The sequence below is a fragment of the Mastomys coucha genome, unplaced genomic scaffold (genome assembly GCF_008632895.1).
Source record: "Mastomys coucha isolate ucsf_1 unplaced genomic scaffold, UCSF_Mcou_1 pScaffold21, whole genome shotgun sequence".
NCBI classification, from domain to species: domain Eukaryota; kingdom Metazoa; phylum Chordata; class Mammalia; order Rodentia; family Muridae; genus Mastomys; species Mastomys coucha.
The window spans coordinates 81,929,566-81,953,104 of record NW_022196904.1 but is presented as its reverse complement, the minus strand read 5'-3'; the positions used below and the strand labels follow the sequence as shown (position 1 = coordinate 81,953,104).

Here is a 23,539-nt window from a genome sequence, read left to right as displayed (position 1 = left end):
AAAAAAAAAATTAAAAATCTTTCCCAAAATCTACAGCAGTGGTTTTGATTTTCACAGACATTGACTCTGGCTTTTTCATCCCTTGCAACCACACTAATTTTTTTTTTCTTTCTCCATGTAGATATTCAGACAGTCTATTTTGGCTGCGTTACACAGAAGCAGAAATCAAGCCTACAGACACCCCCACTCCGTCACTGAGTGTTGGTCTCTTCTTGCTTTCTCACCTGTGTGTCTGTACCCAACAGCCTCCTTTCTTGCCTCCAGCTGCTCGCTTCCCACCTGGACTTTCTTCAACTCTGACCCTCGCTCATCCCAATGGTGTTGTGAATCCTGTGAGCCACATTCACTACTGGTTAAACTTTTTCTCTGACTTTCCCCCTCCAGGTCTCCGTCTAGGTTATAAAGAGAATGGAAAATCTCCTTTGGAAACATTATACTCTCCACCGTTCCCTATCATGGTGAGGTACAGGAGTGAGGAAGATCAGGGATGTTGGGGCAGGGAGCAAGGATTTGGGATACAAGGGTGTGGCTGAAACATGATGATGAAGTTGTACAGCTATCATAACGCCTCAAACAAACAACATGAGAATAACGTGTTGCACGGTTTTCACGCCGAAGCCATGTATGTGCATATCCACCTGCAGGTCCAAGCAGTGCAACAGTTTCAAGACATTTTGTGTATTTTACTTCGGAGTCACCCAAACAGCTACCACGTGAGAAGTGGAGAAACGCTGTCAGCCTGCTATAAGGAAACTTAAAATCAAAGAGGTAATAACCTGTCTCCTTACCCTTTCCCAAGAAAATGGCTGGGAAAGGGGAACACAGAAATGGGACGCTAGCTATGCCGCTCTTTTCCTCCCAACTCAGAGATTTGGAAGAAGGCAGAGAGCACTGATGAGAGGCTAGAGCCATGGGGTAAGCTATGCAGGGGTAACAGCAGAAAGAGATGGGGAAATTGGTAGGGGAGGGGTACTCTTAAGAAGGAAAGAACATAGTCAGACTCAGAACAGGTTCTAGTGTGTTTAAAGCCTTGGATTTAATATCCTACATCGTGAAAAAGTGTAATGGCACCGTCAGTTTCCTGTCCGACCCCACCCCACCCCAAAAACAAAAACCAAGGAAGGCAAAGGGGGAAAGAAGGGAGGTCTGGGACATGACCTTGCCAGCACCCAACCTCCCACCCCCCACGCCCACAGCGTCCACCTAGCAAAGCTGAGAAATCTGTGAAAACACTAAGAAAACACTCAACTCAATGACCACATACCTCTGGTCCATTTCTTTCAATATAGGCTTTAATTCATAATGTAGTCAGGGGAGGACACCACGCAGCTGTTTGAAGGAGGTAATGACATTAAACACACTGACCTTGGCTGAACTGAGATGAGACAGGTGGCTACAAAAACTCTGTCTTACTCTTGACCCTTGATCATCCCACCCAAATCCTGTCTCTGGCTTTTTAAATTGGTCTGTCCAAGTAAGAATCTATGAGTCACTTAGAAAGAAAGAAAAGAAAATCTGAGGCTGTGATTAAAACAATCCCCAACTCCTCTTCATCTGTTTCCCTCAAGATCCTTTATTAAATGGATTGAGGGTTTTTTTGTTTTTGTTTGTTTGTTTGTTTGTTTTTTAAATCCCATTTCGTCTTCACTTGCGTTCTCCCACCGTCCTCTCCATTCAGAAGAGACCCACGGTGGCAAGCAGCCCATAGCAGTCATTAGGGAAGGAACGAGTTCCTCCTCGCAGTCAGTCTGGATGCGCTCCCTCCTCCCCAGAAGCCCCTTCCCAGACGCCGTCTGGTCTCCAGAGGCTGGGGTAAACCGCGCGGCTGTAGCCCGCGTTGTAATCGTAGGACACCTGATGAGGCGGCGGCAGCGCACAATCTGGGAAGAAGGGGGTGAAAGAGGCCAAGGCTGGTGCGTCCTCCCCACCTGGAGAGTCCAAGGCTGTGGGGTACAGGAGGCGCACAGGCTCGTTCAAGGTCACGCCGCCTCGAACGCCAGCCAGAGGAGGTTTCTTGGTCTGAGGACAGCTCGGGGTGTTCCAGGGCTCGGGGTATAGTAGGTTCCCCACCATCGCCGACTGCTCAAAGGGGCCGGACTCCAGCTCCAGGGGTCCCCGTAGGACCGTGGCTCCGGAGGGGAACGGGTCGAGAGGGTCCGCAGCCAGCAAGACACCGGAATCGTTGCCACTGCCGAAGTCGGGCGCCAGCAACTCCAAGAACTCCACGGCCTCAACCCCTTTCTCCAGGTCACCCAGGCTCACGCCCTGGCCCGAGGGGCCGCCGCCGGCGCCGCCGCAGCCAACCCGGGATGGTTCAGTGAAGAAGGATGGGGGCAGGTTTCGGGCACGCAGCGGGACCTTCCTGGTGCCGGGGGCCACGGAGCTCACCAGGGCGCCCGCCCCTTCTCCCGCAGCGCTTGCTGCCCCGAGGCCCGGCACAGACAACGCCTCAGCACTGCCGGACGTCTCTGCGCCCCCGGGGACGTGGCGCAGAGAGTCGAAAAGGGCAGCCAGGCTCCTGCTCTGCAGGCTGGCGGCAGCTGCAGCCTGGGTCGCCTCCCTCCGCGGGGCAGCCTTACAGTGCGCCGGGGTCGGGACAGTCGGGGCTCCCGGTGGCCGTTTGGCTGGAGCGTCTGCGACGTTCGGGGACGGCGGTCTCGGAGGTGCGGTGCCCATGAGGCCACTGCAGCGCTTGATCTGCTTCTGCAAGTACTTGCGGTGATTCACTTTCCGCTTGGACTTGCCTGGCTTGTCCAGCGCCAGCTTGATGTTGCTGGACGCCGAGTCTATGAAGCTGAGCAGGTCGCGGGTGGCCTCGCGCACGTCCCCGCCCTCGGTCCCCGACAGCAGCGCTCCCGCGGACGCCCCGCTCTCATCGTCTTCGAAACAGCAGCCCTTGTCCAGACTTCCGAAGGCGCTCACCAGCCCGTCCGCGGAGCCTCCGAAACCGAAGGGTATGAAGGGGTGCGAGCTGAGCAGCGCCGCCTGCACCGCCATCGCCGCGGCTCCCGGCGGTCCGCAGTGCGGCCCGTGCGCACCCGGCCCACTTCTGCCCAAGCGCGGCGCTGTCAGCTCGCTCCGACCTAGGCTCTCAGCTCAACGTCCCGGGGGAGCTCATTAGATCTTGTAAGCCAGGGGCGGAGGGAGGGAACGCAGGGCGACCGCCCCGGTAGCGGAGGGGTGGGGCTTCGTAGCCAGGCTTTGGTTATGGGTATAAAGGGGGCGGGAAACTTGGGCTTTTCTTGTTTTCTGAGCTTTCTCAGACCTTAACCCTTTCCTTTCCCTGTGCCCCGGGGCATTTGTTTTGACTGGCCTCAATCGCCAGGGCTGAGGAGAAGGACTGTCCAGCTAGGCTCCTGTAAAACCACACCCTAGCCCTGGACACTGTCCCTAAATGAGTTTGCAAATCTGGGTTTCAACTCCAGTTCTGAAAGCAGTGAGGTCCACCATCTACCAGCTCCTGGATGATCACCCTGTACCAGTCATTGCCCAAACTTTATGACATTTAATTCTATCTAACAGCCTCTTGAACTACATATTTTGTTACCATTCAACAAAAGAAACTAGACTTCTGAGAAGTTCAGAGAATTGGCCATAGCCACATCTAGCCCACTCAGACAAGAACGCCATTCCCAAACTGATTAATCTGTATTTTCTTGACCCTGTCTTTCTGAATACAGGAGGAAAATTATGTTTCTTCAAAGTCTACTTCTGATCCTAAGATTCTGATCAGTTTCCCCAGGACCCTCAAGTCTGATATTCTTTCTTCTACTGCTTGATTGGTAGAAGTTACTACTAGCTTAAAGTTAAGTTGAAGCCAGCCCTTGGCCCAGAGGTCAAATAAGAAAGAAGCCAGTCTCCCTGAGCCAGTTCTCGATGGGAGAGAACTGCCCCAAGTGTATGGGCAGCTCTGGCCTCTTAGGCTTTCCTCAGTCCTACTTCTGAAGCTGCATAGATTGTCCTCCATGCAGTTCTGCTGTATTTGAATGATCACCTTCAAGTTTCCTAGAGCACTTTTAAACCAGACATTCATTTTTCTTGGGACCCAGAAAATGAACAACATGGTCCATCATGTAAGGTCATTGAAAAAAGACTTGGTTCTGGTTTAATGTAAGCCTTACCAGTAAACAGCCCGGGACCGAAATCCTTGCTCTGTTGGCTCCACGGCTTTGGATATACCATCCTGCCATGCTCTGCTTTGGTTAGCTTTTTTATGTTATACACAGGTAAGGCTGCCCTCGTCACTGGGCACATACAAGAGACTATTTTTTTTTTTTTACTATAAAAGAAGAGACCCTTGGAGATGGCTGCACTCCTTGATAAAGTCTCTCCCATAACAGTATTCATGAGGATTAACTGATGCCACAATGGAAAAGCCCTTTGCACACAACAAAGTTCTCTTAGTTATCATGGTGCGGGTCACTAAAGAGGTACAGACCATGTCTTCTAAAAGTCTTCTCTTCAAGACCCATTTTCCTGTAGCTATAACAGAACCACATTGGAGCATGTGTCCCTACCAAAGAAGACAGGTTTTATTTGAGTGATGGGAATAGGTACTTACTCAAACACATAAAGCTGAATCTAACTTTGTTTTAACTCAAGTTGGCTCATTGTCATGTACCTTTCATTCAGGTTCAAAGATGTCCAGTATCATTTAGTCACACAGGGTCCAACAGAGATGCCAAGAGTTTAATTAGAAATGGCCAGCAGCCAGCTACACAAGATTTCTACACTTGAAATTCTAACAATCATATTTAAAATAAATAAACTATAAATATTCATCTATAAAAATCCCTTTTCAATTGTAGATAGTTGGGCTTCTGCATATCCAAATTAATTTACTGATTAATATTTCTTTGGAAGTTGGAAGTGTCCTTGGGCCACTCAGCTTGTTTTCTGTATCATTTCCATTCCTAGTCTGAGAAATGAGAATAATCGTAGCTATTCTCATGGATTTTGAGAGGGCTATATATATTACACAGTAGGCAAATGTTACTGGCAAGTCTTATTTTTCTCCTAGTACAAGGAAGGCTATCTCACCCCCTTGTCTGTTATAAAAGTGGTCCAATGAACTCCTTGTTCTTGACTTGTGCCCAACATAGCAAACTATAATATCAGCATCATTAGTCCCCAACCAAGTGCCTATTTGCAAGTGCAAGAAAGCAGCTGTGTTTATGGGTTAGAGGAACTCTAAGACTATAATGAACAAAGTGCTGAAATTATAGCCAGAGAAAACTGGAGTCCAGTTTTGCCCTTATTATCTGACAGTATAAAACTTCTCCTGTGGACTTTGACCTGTAAAATAGAAATAACATGACAACTACATATATAGAAAAAACAATATTTCTAACTTTTCATGATTCATAAAACTGACCCTTATATGCCAATATATGCCTATCCAGCACTTATTCATTAGGCAGAAAAATGGATGTGCATATACTGGGGATGCAAAGATAAAAACCTATGGATTCCACTTTTGCTAATCAAAAGGCAGACATTACACACAAGTCACTATAATATATGGCCTTAGTAAACTAAAGGTACCAGAGTTGATGGGATAAATGGGCAATCAAGCTGCACATTTGCTACAGATGTATGAAAGTGGAATAGGGGTAGGGGGTTGTCTTGGTCTCTGTTCCCTGCCATTGGATCCTCTTCCCCTCTACTTGGACAGTTGGAGAAGATGTGTTTAGTCCTGCTGGGACAAGGTGCCCCGGGGTGAGGTGGTACTCAAGAAGGGGGTCTCCCCTTGTCTGAGTAGAAGGGGTGGGAGCAAGTGGGAGAAGGGATTTGTAAGGGTAGGACTAGGAAGGAAGGAGGTAGGGGGTTGTGATCTGGATGTAAAATGAATAAAAAGCCATAAAAATTAAAAAAGTAAAAAACCAAAGGCAAAAAAGGACCATTAAGGCTACCCAGAGAAGACAAGGCATTTACAAAGACAAGGTAATATTGGAGCAAAGATTTAAATGATATATCTGAATACTTCAAGTAAATGTGTACTATCTCTCTGAGAGAACAGCCCAGACAAAGGCACGAGTAAGTGAAAGCAGTGGTGTTTGTGGAAACAAGTAATAACTTTACTTCTGAAACCAGAGGAAATTCTTAGGAGTTCACCCTAAGAATCTGCAACCAGTCTGATTCATGGCCTCACTTGATTCATCTGCCCTATTTTGGGGGGGGGGGGGAATTGCATCTGGGATAAAGTTGGTTTAGTTGAGCCAGTGGCTCACTCCTGCCAGGCCCTTCAGCCCCCCCTCCTACTCCTGAGTGAGAACATTCACTTGAGTAGCTTTGACATCAATACATTTCACTTCCTATAGAGCAAAGGGACTCAACTCCCCGCCTGCACCAAGGGCTCTGCAGATCTCCAAACTAGAGCTCTTTCCTCCTGGTGATGCCTAATGCTGAGCAAGTAGGATTAGTCTCCTTGGGAACCAAGCCCCCTAGGGGCTCAAGAGCTGAACTCACCCCAAACCGTTTGGGAGAATTGAGATTTCATATTGTTCTTTTACGCAAGGATTTCAGGACATTATTGGAACAAAAGCCCACCTGAGAGCTGCCTCCTTTTTGTGGGTAAATATAGCAGCAGGATCAAAAGCTGACTTACTTATTCTGTTTTCCTTCTTTTTAACTTTAATCATATTCCCTGCAGGACAATCTTAGTCCTCAGAGATGTCAGGAATGCACATTCATAATGAAGGAAATAATTATGCATCTTTTTTCTCTTCTCAAACCAATTTCCTGTCACCAGTTAGTTAGAAAATCTCAGATAAAGCAACTTAATTTCTCACACAATTTATAGGGTATCATTATCATAATAATACAATGTTACCTTACAAATATTGCACACACACCCAATGTGTCTTTTGGCTTGTTTCTTACCCACTCACCCCATCATCCCTGCAAACCTTCTGCCAACACTACTTCTCAACTTCTGGCTTAAAATATAAAATGTTGATCAAGGGAGATGGCTCCCGGGGTAAAAAAGGTTCTTAGCTCCAAGCCTGGACCTGAGTTCTATCCCTAAAGACCCACATCATGAAAGGAAAGCACCAGTTATTGCAAGTTGTCTTGTAACTTCTACATTGATGTCAACACACACACACACACACACACACACACACACACACACACAAATTGTAAAATACTTTCCCCATCTATCATTATGTAATAGGTCACTCAAAAATTTAGCAGCTAAAAACAATAGGCATGTTATCATAGCTTGAAATATTGCAGATCAATAATTTGACTAGGAGAAATATCTGGTCTTTGAGACACTGAAAACAGCTGACCTAAAGGATCCAAATTGGCATCATTCATAGGATGGCTGCTGTACCAACCCCATGCTAATGTCTTGGGTATTCTGATCTAAAAGCACTTCTAAGAAGGAAATATAAGAGGACCCAGAGTAGATGCTCAGAGAGGCTCTTAGGGCGTCTATCATGTCTCTAGACCCAGAATCTTCAGGATGTCACTCTCACTGTTTGTTATTAGGTAAGCAAGTGATGAAGGCCAGCACTAATTTAAGGGATGAGATATTAACAACCACCCTGCAGTAAAGAACTAACAAAGAATTTGTATATCACTCGGGTCTTTTTCATTGTTAGCAGCCAGCATCCACACTTTGTTTGCTTGTTAAAGAAACTGCCTTGCTGCCTTGTCAACTGTCTCACATTCTATGCTTGTCACTGAGGATGCCTGTCTCTATGATGTCCTTAGCATGTGCCTTTGGACTCTGCTTACATGAGAAGTAAATGTCGAGTTTTGATGAGACTGTGGTCATTTCTTCTTTCCGAGAATGCCACATCACATACAATAGTTTTAGAATAACAATATCAGCATTCTTACTTACAAGTATTACACTATAGCTTCTCTCTCTTACTTTTTTGCCTTGCTTTTATTCTCAAAATATCTTCCAAATTTTGTTCTCTCTTTTAACTCTGCCTTTTTGGCTATGCCATCAATCTAAGGCATACATTCATTTTTTTATTTTGCTTTAAAAAATCAAATCCTTAAGTTTTATTGGAAAACTTATACTTAACATATAGCATGTTTTGGTAAAAAATCTACGCCTCGTTTCCTCTCTTCAACTCTCCCCTTACACACTCCCGCTTTACTTTTTCAACTTTTTGTGCTCACGTTTTTGCCTTATTTTAAAGACTCACTTAGTGCTGCCTGTGTGTGCAGGGCTATACCCATATGAGAGTATGGGTAGCCTTTGGTTAAACCACTAACAACACAGAATAAAGAGGGAATATTAAAAGTTATAAGAGAAAAAGACCAAGTCATTTTTAAAGGCAGGCTCAATAGATCAAAACTGGGTTATTTGACAGAAGTGTTTAAAGCACGAACAGTGCTGAAATAGATGAGCCCAAGTTCTAAAAGAGGAAATTTGTCAAGCCACACCATCACATCCAGAAAGGTTATGTATTAAATTTAAACAGAAATAAAATTAAAATTCCAAATGCAGATGGATGTCATTTTCAGTTGTGTGGCTCTCAACCATAGAGGCTGTAAGGCCATTTGGAAAGCAGAGGAAGGGTGTCTTTGCTGACAGACAGCACTGACTGCCAGGAATGCCGGGGAGACCACACTGCACCCGGCACAACTATTAAACCAACAAATAGTAGAAGCCATATGAACAGTCCCAAACAAGACAAACAGAAGATCCACACAGACAGCCAAACCACAGAACACTATAAAATTATGCATTTTGGTTTTAGGCCAGAAAGGTTTTTTCTTAATACCATTTCGTTTTTCGTAGAAGAATATCCCTCCGTTCTAGTATGTCCATCAAAAGCAACTGAAGGAAACTTATTCATTCTAACTGAATACCCGAGGACAAACTCTTCATCAAGATGACCCCTGGCCTGCCCTGCCCTGCTCTGCCCTGCCCTGCCCACTTGTTATGTTTGTAAAGTGGACATTTGATGAAATGTTGAGTTAGAAATGTTTCTATCACTGCTGGGTCTGTGATTTTTCTGGTGACTATAGAAAGCCAGATTGGTGGGGAGAGAAATGGTAGATTTAGATGACGTAACGTGAGCAAATTCTACATTGGTTCAGCCACTCATTAAGACCATCATGAACTCATGTTGTATTTTCTGTCCTATTTTCCTTAATGTTACAGTTTTCACACTCATGTGGGTGTCCTGTGTGCACCAACCTTCTTTCTCAGAAGGTTTTATGGTCTTATTAAAAAAGAGAGACTCTTCACTGAAAACCACCTCTTTAGCCAACCATAAATTTAAAGTTTACTTACATACCACTCAGTGATTATAGAAAATAGAACTTTCATGACTTATTTAGATTAGTAATAATTACTTCTTGGAACTGGGTAGGTATCCTCAGTTACCAAGAAGGAGGGAATCTCTGCCCAACACTTAGTTATATTTGTACTCTCCTCAAAGTTTGCAAGATTGCCTATTAAGTGCTCTGTGTAACACACGTGACGACTGCATTGATCTACATCCCCAGCACACTGACGAAATCAAACATATTCTGTCATTTCTAGCAACCTATAACACAAGAGTTAAAACATCCAGCTTAGTTTAAATAAGAATGTCATGGTTTTGTGTGACTGGGACAACATACCTGAGAGAAATCAAAGAGAAAATGCTTTGTCAGGGATCTTATTATTCTAAAGGTTTCAGTCTGTGGTTGCTTAGCTCCATTACTGTTGGCTTTTGGTGAGGACAACATCATCGTAGTGTTAATACTTAGTAAAGCACACCTGTTCACTTCAAATGGCCAAAAAGCAGGGTCAGGCTGGGATACAGAGACAAAGAGACAGTGAATCACTGCTATCGCAAGGCCTCTCTGTCCAAATCAATTAAGGTGAGAATCTATAAACACACACATCCTCATTATTCTGTGATTTTTAAAAATTGTGTCTACCTAAAAATTTTAGACCTATATTGATGGCATGGGGAAAAGAATGAGAAGAAGAAAGAGAAAGAAAAAAAGAGAGAAAGGAGGTGGAAAAGACATTAAGAAAGGGGAAGCTTCGTATAATATCAGTGAAGTTAATAATCTATGGAGACTCCTCTTAGAAAATCAATATAACTAACACAGTCTCGCTGTATGGCATCTATCTGAAGAGAATGAAATCTGTATTCCTAGCTATTTAACAGAATCAATGTACGTATCTATTGACAAATGAATGGATAAAGAAAATATACATATACATATATATACATGTATATATAATTTGAATTTCAGTGCTAATTACCCTCAGAAAAATAACATTCTGTCATTTACAAAATCATAAATGAACCTGGAGAACACTATATGTGTGTGTGTGTGTGTGTGTGTGTGTGTGTGTGTGTGTAATTTGAATTTCGATACTAATTAGCCTCAGAAAAATAACATCCTGTCATTTACAAAATCATAATTGAACCTGGAGAACACTATATATATATATATGTATATATATAATTTGAATTTCAATGCTAATTAGCCTCAGAAAAATAAGATTCTGTCATTTACAAAATCATTAATGAACCTGGAGAACACTGTGCTTAGTGAAATAAGCCAGGCATAAAACGTACTATATAATCTCAGTTCCCATTTCATTTAATTTGGTTTGGTTTTATAGAGCTGAGGGTTGAAACTTGGAGCTTGGCATAAGTTAGGCAAGCACTGACCACTGAGCCATGTCACAAACTTCCAGTTTTGTAGGTTACAAGCTTATGATTGTAAGCATGAACCACTGTGGCCAGTTTGGTATCACTTGTGTGTAATCTTACAAGAAAAAAGAAAAGTCAGACTCAAACACATGCAGTAGAATGGTTGTTATCAGAGAGCTCAACAGGCTATGTTGTGGTGCAGGATGTTCAGCAAATGGTACCAAGCTGTGGGCCTCGGAGCACATGCCTACAGTCCCAGCACTTGTGAGGCTGAGACAGAGAGGACCTCAAGTTTGAAGCTAGCCTGTGCTACAAATGAATTCTAGACCAGCTAAGTCTACAAATTAAGATCTTATCCTTAAAACCTAAAAATAAACTAATACAGTGTCAGACAAGAAAAGTAAATTCATGACATCTATTTTATACCATAATGACTATAGTAAGTAATAAAACATTATATATTTCAAAATGAGTAAATTTCAAATATTCTCCCCATAAAAATTAATCATTAAATGTTGTGCTAATTAGCTTGGTTTGATCATTCCACTGTGCCTACCTATACCAAGGCACATTAGTACCTTATAACATGCAATTTTTATTTGGTAAATAAAAATTGAAAATAAAGTAATTTAAACAACAGAAAACTTTGAGTGAACCTTAGAATATATATTATGTATGTGCACATGTGTGTATGTGTATATGTATATATGCTTATATGTATGTTTATTTGTGATTATATAAATATATACATATATATATATATATATCTGTATGTGTATGTGCTTCTGAAAATGTAGAGAAAAAATTCCCTGCATAATCACAGATGGAGACTAGATCACTAAAAATAGAGTCAGCAACTGAGAAATAGCCCTTCATTCCTCACACTTCCAAGCCAGTTTTACTGATTGTCACAAAACCCTAATTCATGTGAGGCTCAAGCTGTTTGGCACATACTTATCATCTCGAATGTTAATACAGTTGAATTTTCAATTTTCTAGCTTAAAATCCTTTAAAACACACCAATTAGTTACCAATAACTCCTGGGGGCCAACCCAACAATAACTAGGTCTAACTGAGGAGGTAAGGAGTCCCTGAGGTAGAAGTGAGTCAGGCAGAGAGTCGGGGAATCTTGCATCTTGACTGACTGGCAGTCAGAGTGCTTCTTCATTTATACAGAACTCAGTAGGCATGGATGGATTCATGCTGTTCCAAAACATAGATCATAGACACGTGTTTTAACTTCCTCTTGGCCATAAGTGTTGTTATCATTTAATCAACTGTCACAAAGCAAAGTTATCTTTTACAATCATTTTTCTACCATCAATCCCATAATCCAGCTTTTAAGTACTTTTCAATTTCAAGGTCACTAGACAGAAAGGAACCTCCAAGCCAGCCTGAGCAGATTACCATGTCCTGAACAGTATCTTATTAACTTTTAATAGACAGAGCACTAATTATTATTATACCCAAGAAAATTCTTTAGGCAAAACTGCTGTAGTTATTATTCAATTTCTGCCATGATACAATGTTTATATTTTATATATTTGTAAAATTTCTTTATATATCTAATCTTTGTATTATTCTGTTCCTTGGTCATATGATGTCACAGTGGCCTTGTACAAGCTAACTTTTCTAAGAATAGGTTTTAAATATTTCATTCCTTTATCATTTATCCACACCGTTCTTTGTCCATCAGTATAAAAACCCCTATGTATAGCAGAGATAACGCCAGACAATCTAACTTTGTCACAACCTCCAGGGCACAAGGAAGACCTTCAAATAGGGCCAGTTAAGGATTGTCACCCTAAATGTGGAAAGGGTAGAATCCTCGGAAGGGGAAGCTTAGAAGCAGTACTCCTGGGAGAAGGCATAAATGACTCATCAATCCCATAACTCCAAGTTGTACAAACATTAAAAGCCCCCAAACATGCTGCACATGGAGATGAAGACCAAGAGTGAAACCGCCCAGTGGCAAATACCTTGTGCTGCTCAGCTTTACAGAGCTTTGTGAGCAGTGGGGCTGGCTCTATGATTTCCACCATTCCCATTAGATACGGCTGTGCCACAATACTTAATGGTCAGTCCTGGAAACATCACACAAGTAACATTGCACAGACTGAGCGGGTTGTATTCATATATCAGTGAGTATATATGTACATACATATGTGTATATATATATATATGTATATGTATATGTATATAACAATGATTAATTTAAAAGGCTATGAATTTGAAAGAGAGCAATGGGGGGAGGGTTGAGTGCATTTGTGGGGAGAAAGGCAAAGGAGGAAGTGATGTGATGATACTATAATCCCTAAAAGTAAAAGCAACACTTTTTTTTAAACATTTTTACTCAGAGTTCAGCACTGTTCTGACACTAGTGTGGCTACAGGAGTGTCATTGGTCACCTTACCATTCTCAGATCACAGAATGAAATCTAAAATACAGAAGAGTTTCAGAGGAGTCAAAAGAAGTAACTAGATAACCAAAGTCAGAAGCCTTCATACAGATCTGGAGGCTGAGAAAAGACTACATAGGGTGGGGATGGACAAGGAGCATTCCAGATGAGGACAAAGACCATCAGAACACACCACACAGAGGAAGACACAACTGCGTTGGAAGGACAAGCAGGTGCTTGTGTGAAAAATGGTTGCATGAATAGGAGTGTCAGAACAGGAGGTTATAGCTGGATTGTGGAGTTTGAATGTCATATACAAATCCATGGCCCTACTGTATAAAATAGTAGGGAGACAATGGGGAATTTTTTGAACAGGGAATGGCTACTGAGTTATTTTAGACCTTATTTTGTGTAGGAGAATGGAATATGACTTATTGTTTGAAGGTGCAACAACATAAATTAATTTCAAATACATTAAATGGGACAAGCACAGTGCAGAAAACCAGAATAGCAGGAGCCTACAGGATTTTATCACAGGGACTGCAGAAGAAACTTTATGTCAGGAAAAGAGTTTTGTGTCGTCATTGGATGTGCAGATGTGTATTGCTGTTACTAAGCTACTTTATAAAAAGAATTCTTTCAGCTCAGAGTATTAGAGGCCCAAGGTCTGGGGAACCCATCTGATCATGGTCATTAAAAATTATTTTATTGTATTGTGTGTGTGAGATGTGTGTGTGCATACGTCTTGTTGTATATTCTTATGGTACATGTAGGCCAGAAGACAGAGGACATCAGATCCCTCAGAGCTAAAGGTGGTTGTCAGATACCAATCTTGTGAGGCAGGATGCTAACTCCAGTCCTTACCTCAGGACTACACAGTGAGTGCTCTTAACCGATGAGCCATCTCTCTCGGCCTGGTGATGACCTTCTCATTGTCAAAGTCTCAAAGTGATACAGGGCAGGACATGGCTAGAGACAAAGAAGATTAAGATTTATGTATGAGATACACATAAGATTTTATATATAATATGTATGCATATATGTATTATATGTATAACATACATATAGGTACATGATACTTCTCTCTATGTGTATGTCTGTGTGTGTGTGTGTGTGTGTTTGTATGTGTGTGGTTTCTGATTTTTCTCCCTTTTCTTATAAAGCTACCAGGATTCAATCACGAGGATCCACCCTAATGACCTTCTCTAATCCTAATCACTTCCCCATCCTGGCCTCTAAACATCATAGTCAGACCATTTCTAGCCTCACAATAGGGATTGCATTTCAACATAGAAAGCCACAGAGGGCTCTCTAGCCGTAGCCAAAAGTCAAATCTGTGCACTTAAGATCCATCATGCTGGCCTTTATAACGTATACATTAAAAGAAAGAAAATCAGCCTCTCATCAGTATAAGCTGGGCTGACAGGAGCAGAGAGGGTGAAACTCAACCTGCCCTTCACTTTTCCCTTCTCTTCTAACTCGCCAGGTAGTGCTCCATAGAGTGAGTAGCATCTGCTGCAGACTCAAGCAGAAGAGGCCAAGATAGAGGGGAAGGCTCTGATTTCTCAATAATGACTCTCCTTCCGCCTGGAAACAAGGGACTTTATACAAGTCCTTCTGCATGGAATCCTCTTCCGCTCAGGCTTTATTCCAATTCTTGGGGACACTCGACTTCAGTGGAGTGGCATCTGTCAGAACAAAGCACAAGTCTACTGTGAGATCATAGAAGCTTGAAGCAAAATGCAAAAATGTGATATGGGTGTTTCACCCAGTGCTGAGGTAAGACCTGGCCACGGGAGCAGCCCAACAGCTCAATATCCGGAGCGCCAGACGGAAATGCTTAAAGACCTCCATCCTATTATACGAGGTTGAATTCATTCAATTAAAGAGCTTAAGCAGCTCTGATCAGCCACTGGAGCACATCTCTGCAGAGAACTAAAACAATGGCTTGAGGGACATTGGAGGTTTATTTTCTCTTGTGGGAGGCCAGCTGGAGTTGCGCAGCACACAGCCACACTGGGGAGGGCGGGCATTGCATAATTGTATTAAGCCTGCCTGTTCTTTGAGGGGAACTCTTCCTGACTACATCAAGAGAGGAAATGAGTTAAGGGGGGTGCACTTTAAAGTCTTAGGACACTACACTAGGTTTTAAGCCCTCTCCCCTAACCCTTAAAATCACTTCTGAGGTGAGAAATCTGAGTGTAGACTCCCCTGTCAATGGCTAATTTTGCTGTATGGCCATAGCTCTTTCTTCGTGATTATTGAATTGCTTTTCATGGAGCAAGCAGAACATTTAAAACAGAAAATGTGCATTCTGTTTTATTTCTATAAAACTGAACCCAAAAATCACAATTCCATTGCACTTTCTAAGACTCCTACCCTACTCTTAAAACTCACACTAAATTCCAAACTCTTTCAAAAGCCACCCACATCCTCCTACTCACAAGCCATTGAATCCCTCCCCGCCCTGTACTTCTCTATTTCACCTTTCTCTCTCCTGTAGCTCTGCTTTCTTCTGTCATACATTGACTCACCAAGCACGGATCAAGTGCTTACCTTATATTTGAAGCTGCTTTGAACACTTGTGCATATTTGTTTACCCTTTTAATAAAAGGCAGTTTCATGTAGGTCATTTCTCTACTCACTGGAGAAACCTAGCCTCATAGAGATCGGTAGCTTGCCAAGGGTCTGATAGCTGGTAGCGGCAGTGTTTAGCTTCAACTTCAAATCCTCTATTCCCAGACCTTTGCTACCTTCAATTCTGCCTTCTGTGCTACTTAGCTATTTCTAGCACTTATTTCTGCTGGGACCTGTGTTGTGCCAGGCCCCACCTTAAGTACCTGGGCCCATACATCACTCAGTCCTAAGGAGATACAATTATTTCAGTTATCCATTTGTTGTGTCACTTACTTGACTGACATTTGCTGCAGAGCTACTGCATCCTAAATATACCATGCACACTATAAAGACAAAAGACATACACAGCTTCCCATCCTCAGGACAGTGATCTATAGACGCAAAAGTAGAGAGAGAGTAGTTCACTATGTCTGGGAAATTTCTAGAGGACTTTGTAAAAGAAAGAGGAGGAGGAGGAGAGGGGCTTTTTTAATATTCTTTTTTTATTATTTATTTATTTATTTATTTATTTATTCTAAACTCCAGATTTTATCCCCTCCCAGTCCACCCTCTGACTGTTCCACATCCCACACCTCCTCCCCACCCCACTGTCTCCACGAGGATGCCCCCACACCCACACCCACCCCACTAGACCTCTAAACTCCCTGGGGCCTCCAGTCTCTTGAGGATTAGGTACATCTTCTCGGACTAAACCCAGAACCCTGCAGTCCTCTGCTGTATATGTGTTGGAAGCCTTGTATCAGCTGGTGTATGCTGTCTGGTTGGCAGTCTAGTGTTTGAGAGATCTCTGGGTTCCAGATAAATTGAGACTGCTGGTCCTGCTACAGGGTCACCCTCCTCCTCAGCTTCATCCAGCTTTTCCCTAATTCAACCACAGGGGTCAGCAGCTTCTGTCCATTGATTGGGTGCAAATATCTGCATCTGACTCTTTCAGCTACTTGTTGGTTCTTTTTGGAGGACAGTCACGATAGGTCCCCTTTTTGTGAGTGCTCCATAGCCTCAGTAATAGTGTCAGGCCTTGAGGCCTCCTCTTGAGCTGAATCCCACTTTGATCCTATCACTGGACCTTCTTTTCTTCAGGTTCCTCTCCATTTCCATCCCTGCACTTCTTTCAGACTGGAACAATTATGGGTCAGAGTTTTGACTGTGGAATGGCAACCCATCCCTCACTTGATGCCCTCACTTTCTGCTGGAAGTAGGCTCTACAAGTTCCCTCTCCCCACTCACTGTAGGGCATCTCATCTAAGGTCCCTCCTTTTGATTCCTGAGAGTCTCTCACTTCCCAGGTCTCTGGATGTATTAAATTGTACTTGTAAAATTAAAAGATAATGAACGTTTAGATGGTGTTTCCCTTATAACATCATCATGAGCAATGGCATGAAAGTATAAATAGCAAAACAATCCTGAAGGTGGGGGACAAAATTGGAATGGCATTCTCTAATTTCAACAATTTATTTTAGATACAATAACCAAGATAGTATGATATTGATGAATGAAGTGGATCAAGGTAATACAATAGAGTCCATAAATAGATGTGTGTGTATGTGTGTGTGTGTTTGTGTGTGTGTGTGTGTGTGTGTGTGTGTGTGTGTGTGTGTGTGAGAGAGAGAGAGAGAGAGAGAGAGAGAGAGAGAGAGAAAGAGAAAGAGAGAGAGAGATTTGAATATGAAAGTGTCCCATAGCCTCATGTGTTTGAGCACTTGGTCTCCATCTGGTACTGCTGTCTTGGAATATTTTGGAGCTCCTAGGAGGTGAAGCACTGTGGAAGAAGTAGATCACTGAAGGTGGTACCAAGCCCACTTCTTGGTCACTCTCTACTTCCTGTCTCTCATGGAAATGTAGCCACTAGTTTTCTGTTCTTGCTGTCATCATGCCTTTCCCGACCATGGTGAACTGTGTGCCCCTGAAACTGTAAGCCAATATGAACCCTTCTCCTGTAAGTAAACTCTGTCAGGTCATTTTATAACTGTAAAAAAAGGAAGCAACACTTACACTTCACTAGTTTTTTACAAAGAAACTAAGGCAACACAGTAGAACAAAGATAGTCAATTTAATAAGTGGTGCTAGACCATTTTCATGAAGGAAAATGAACTGAGACATAAGCCTTTTACTCTAAAATATTAACTTATAGTCAATCAAATACTTTAATGCAAAATGCTAAAGACTTGCAGGAAGTAGGACTTAACATAGTATAGGGGTAGTTTAAATAGGTATGGCCCCCATAGACTTATGTATTTAAATGCTTGGCCCATAGGGAGTGACACTATTAGGAGCTATGATCTTGTTTGAGTGGTTTTGGCCTGGTTCAAGGCAGTATGTCACTACAGACGTAGACTTTGAGGCCTCATATGCTCAAGCTACACACAGTGCTGTCATATTCTCTTGCTACCTGTGGATCAAACTGGAGAATTCTTATCTCCTTCTCCAACACCCTAACCTGATGCTATGCTCTGTTTATAAAGGAAAAATATCTAACACACACACACACACACACACACACACACACACACACACACTTGTATGTAGCAGTTTTCTTGCTGGCCTGTGTGAAAGCATCCCAGATCTACTAGTAGACTTTCTCTTTTAGCTGAAGCCAACATTTTCCTCCATGTTATGTTGTTGTGCTGCAGATCCCACTAGCTCCTCCAGGGAAAACAGAAGACAAACAAGGGCTGGTTCTATGGAAGAAGCTCTAGACCATAAGACTTATGAAGCAGGGCTCTAATCCACTCTCTAAGCACTCAGAGTATAATCTTAACAACTGTCCCAACTATAAAGTTGATAGAACCTTTCCCTTTTTAAAAAAAAATTTAAGCATGTCTAATTTTAAATGCAAGACCGTTATGCCTTTGAGAAGTCTGAAGTCCTGCCTAATCATGTGGCTGTTAGATGTTTTGTTCTCCCTAACTGCCTCACATTCTGCCTTCTCCTTGCTGGGAGCTTGGCCACAAATGTTTGCCCTTCCAACTTTGGAGAGTTTTGTTTTGCCTAGCTAGGAACCAGGAACCACTAAAGCAAACCCTTTCTGCTTTGGGAATCTTGACTGTGCTGACAACACTAGGCTACTTTTCTCACCTGGCATCCAGAGAAGAGGGAGCAAGCATTTTTCAGAAAACAAAAAGAAGTTAGGAATGGAGATCTTAGAACAACAAGGCACTCAATCTTCTGAAAGAGACCATTTTAAGAATAAATGTAGCATTAGTAAGAACTACCCTTGACACACAGGCATGACTGCCAACAAAGCACATGGTATAGCCACCCTATGCCACCAGGAAATCCAGGAAGCATGCAGCATCACTTCCCCCTACCTTCTGATAGAAATCCCTTAGCAATCCTGATAACTCTGCACTGAGCCCGGTGTCAGTTAGACAGCAGAGCTGAGCTCCCTTAGGCTTTGCCAACTTACTTCCTGGCATAGAGACAATTTCTTTATTCTAAGCACATAGAAGTTTATGGGTGATTATTGGAAAATTACCCCAAACCTAGGAAGACAGAAAGATGTCCACATACTCTTTTACTATTATACTGACAACAAGCCACTGAGACTGTCTACATGAATAGGATTTCATTTGTCTTACGTTTGCTATTATTGAAATTTCTCCAACTTAGTGAAATTATTACCTATCTGATAGCTTGGTTCAGTACTTATGTAAATAGTTTCTTCCCAGGGAGCAATAACCACAAAAATATATAGCTGGTTTTTATATGACCCAATAGTAACATTGCATATGTGTGTATATGGTGTCTATATGTATATACATACAGTCAGTATATGTGTATATGAGTGCACATATATATTAATATACACATATACTAGCCACTTCTCACAGATGGGTTTCAGAGAGTGAAGAGAGGGAGAATAACCTCTTACCTGAGATCACACACATACACACACACACACACACACACACACACACACACACCAGTCGTATGTATGTATTACTAAATGCTTTTTGAACAGACCCTAACTGTTTAATGATTGTGTTACTACTTAACAACTAGAATAGGATCTCTTACATGTAGCTTTTATCTACCTATGAGTCATAATTTTTTGTCTTTTTGAAAATCATTCCTTCAATAATTCATCCTTTCTGTAACACTAGGAGAAAACTAATCCATACATCCATCAGGAGAATTCAGGATCTCCAAAAATGAATGTTTTATGAATGTCCTGAGAAGTCTTTTTATGGAGATCCTTTGACCATTTTGACCAATTTCATCACAGCCAAACTTAGTGAGAATACGCCCAAGGATTCCTACAGGAAGTTATGCACTTTCTGAACTGTCTACACTTCCTTCATCAACACTCAACACTCACCACATAGCAAGTTACCATCTCTTCTGCCTGCATTTAAATACACTTCACACCTGGCTGGCACAGAGCGCTCAACATAGACTCCAAGAAATTAAGTTTTCACTATTCCCAGAAACTAAAATTTGGATATTTTCCTAAGGATCATATCTTTTTAGTGAACTTACTTAAGAGCCCTGGAAAAGACAGATGAGTCACAGCCAGAGAGACCCATAGTCCATCCCATTGTTGCTATTTAGTTACTAATTAGCATTGTAACCTTGAACCAGAGAGGAAAGCACACAAGCCTAGGGTTTCCTCCTCCATCATATGCCTTGTAGGCCCATTATAAGGATTAAAGTTTAAAAAGTGTGCAAAGGCTATTAGCAGAGGGCCTAGCCCAACACCACCCCCACTGGCAATGTCTTTCCTTCCCCCCCAACCCCAACCCCAACCCCCACAAGAACTTGGAGAGCTTTGAGCCTTGGCTGTGCTGCTGTTTCACCCCTCCCCCACTCCAGCCGCAGTGATCAAGGGATGGGAAAATAACTCTGTCCAAGCAGGTGTCACTGTTGTAAACCTACAGTCTCATTTCCTGATCGTGTCTTAATCTGCTCGTCGGTGGTGAGAGTTGATTTCTTGCACATTCTTATATCAGTGGGAATTTCTGCCCTTGGCTGACAGGCATTATGGGTTGGCTTTGACATACAGCCCTACAGGGCCTGAACAGCGCCTATTCTTTCCTAGTCCTGAAAGGGAGCTTTGTGCCAAGGATTCATTAAACTGCACCGCACAGCCCCTTCATAAATGGGGCTCAATAATGAACAGTCGATTTAACTGGAAAAGCTGCTGGAGCTGTTAAATTAAAGGAAAATAAAGTGCACTTTAGGCTCAGTCTGCCAGAAAAAAAAAAATGGTGACCTAAAAGGAAAATCTTCATTTTTATTGAATTGCAGATTTTTTTAAAAAAAAAATCTAAAATGTCCAGGAAGCTTCCTTGTGACAAGCAGCGTGACACAGAAGAGTGCAGCTTAAGATGGTGCTTGTGTTTGTTCATCCCAGAGAGAGTCTTAGGCTCTTACAGGGTTCAGGGGAATGATCTAATTTTGAGATTGTGAAGGAACTCTGCAATACTCCACAAAGAAAATGTGTACGCATATAATAGTGTGTGTGTGTGTGTGTGTGTGTGTGTGTGTGTGTGTGCGCGCATGTATGTGTGCGTGCATATGCTTTTTGGATTTCAGATTTTTTTTTTAGAAACAAAGAATCTGCTCTTCAAATTTTCAACTTCTTCTACACTATGCAACTATAGCACGGAAAGGTAGAATTTCTATGAACAGATGGTAAAATGGTGGCTTCAAAGAACAATTTGTGGAAGGAGCAAAATTCACTGGGCTTTGGTAGATAAAATGGCCTTGTGATGATTCTTGGTTTTTTTTCTGGGAAGGACCATGAGCTGGGAGTTCTGTTTAACACACATTCTGTATCCTTTGTATATTTTCAAATCATCAGGTGGATTTCCATTCTGAATATGCTACAGACTTACTGCCCCATTGAGGTCCTCTCCTGATTGCCTTCTTTAAGCCTGTCATACATATATACGGCAAGCTTTCATCACAGGGAATCTAAACAGAAATCTGAGGGATGGTATAAAACAATAATAAATCCCACTTCCCATCTCATTGCTCAAAGTCACTGCACTCCAAACACAAGTTTTTCGATTGCAGATCTGTACAGAAAACCTTCTTTTCAACAAGTTTTATGCTTTCTTTAGAGGAATAACTTCATTTTATTTCTACTTTCAGCCATTGATTTAATTTCTAATATGCAGAAAAATATTAGAAAATATTAGTAAAACCAGAAAATCAAATTCACCACAAGCATATTGTGACATTGATTCAAAATAAATCTGTACAAATCCTGTTTTTATTTTTCAGAGTAACTATGGTGACTCAGTAACTGCATTGTTTCCTCCATTTTTTTTTTACCACTAATGAGTCACAGCTGACCAGTATAAATCATGACTTCCCCATACCATGAAATCCTGGGGTCATAATAAAATGGCTCAGCTTCTGGGTGAACTTGTCTGGTGTCAGCCTTGATGGTTGTCAAAATCCTGATCTACATCACAGCAATGTATAATGTTGTATTCACCATCCATTGAACATTGCCAGCCCAGAATGATTATACCAGCCTGTGTGGCTTCTGCATACCTGATTACAGTGTGGCATTTAGCTTCAGGAGTTTGTATTCATTACGAAATAAATTCATGACTGAACCAAGCTCTGTGATATTCACCAGCCACCTCGTGGCTTCTCCCTTCATAAATAATCATTAACCTGTTCAGAAGACTGTTAGCTTTATACAATGCAACATAAGAGGAATTTCCAGATCTGTATTAAGTGGACCATAGTCTTGTTAATTAAAGACCAAAAATGATGGAAGAATATGTTGATGCCTATGTAGAAGAAAATGACTAGGAGGGTGATGATGGTTAAAATTAAGCCACATGGTGCTGGAGAGATGGCTAAGCAGTTAAGAGCACTGGCTGCTCTTCCAAAGGACCCAAGTTCAATTCCCAGCACCCACATGGCAGCTCATCGCCATCTGTAACTCCAGTTCAGAGGATCTGACACCCTCAAACAGAAAACAAAATACCAATGTACTAAAAAGTAAATACATTTTAAAAACTTGAATAAAATGAAAAAAATTAAATCAGAGGCGGAAGGCTGCCACTGAATGAGTGGGTACCTTTTTCCTATTGGTTTGTAATTTTACTGAGGGGGTGGGGAAGACACACCTCAATGTCTGACAAAATATGGCAGACAGTTAGTAGATACTTGAAGTAAACATGAAGGGAACAGAAAGACAAACAAAGAGAGGAAAGGGAGAATATAAGACTAGCAAGTAATAACTTTAACTCAGGAAGATTCAGGAATGGCATGAAGGGTTTTTTTCAAGTAATCAAAAGACTTGAGAAAAGATTAGGGAATTGGATAGGCTTATTCAGAAGTCAAATACTTTAACTAGGAGTCATGAACAAAAACCTAGAAGGAGAGAAATCTTTCAACATCATGAAGAAATCACTCAGAGCTATCTAAAGAGGAGATGGGCCATCAAATTGAAAGTGACCCGACATTGTAAGAATTGAGTAAGCATGGATATCTCAGAAAAACACCAGGAAGGCAGGAATTTCCATTAAGATTAAAGTCAGGGAGCTTCAAAAGAATTTACTGAATAACATCTGTCCCCAGGAGATGCCCCAATCACAGGGAGTAACACTCAGTTCCAGGAAACTGCAGTGGGGGGTGGGGGGGAGGTGCGGATCTCTCACCACCCCTTCTGCTTGCCAAAGGTATCTCCTCACCTGGCACACAAAGAACGATGGAAACAAAGAACGATGGGCTCCACCGATGAGAGATAACCAACTCATGCTGTAAACTAAAACCTATATTCTGAAAGAGTATAAAGAGTGTGTACTTTTGTTCTTCAGGGTCTCCTCTGCTCCGATTGTGGGATGACCCCAGTATGCTGGATCATTAAACCTCTTCTTATTGCATCTATCAATCTGTGTCTGTGAGTTGG

The 23,539-nt window shown here is 42.1% G+C and overlaps 1 protein-coding gene across 1 annotated transcript; it reads right to left on the bottom strand.

Moving 5' to 3' along the window:
- Positions 1-1,272: 1,272 nt before the first annotated feature.
- Fam181b (family with sequence similarity 181 member B) lies at positions 1,273-3,179 on the bottom strand. Its single transcript, XM_031384380.1, has one exon. The coding sequence runs from the start codon at positions 2,995-2,997 to the stop codon at positions 1,744-1,746; it is 1,254 nt and encodes a 417-aa protein (XP_031240240.1). The 5' UTR covers positions 2,998-3,179; the 3' UTR covers positions 1,273-1,743.
- Positions 3,180-23,539: the final 20,360 nt, after the last annotated feature.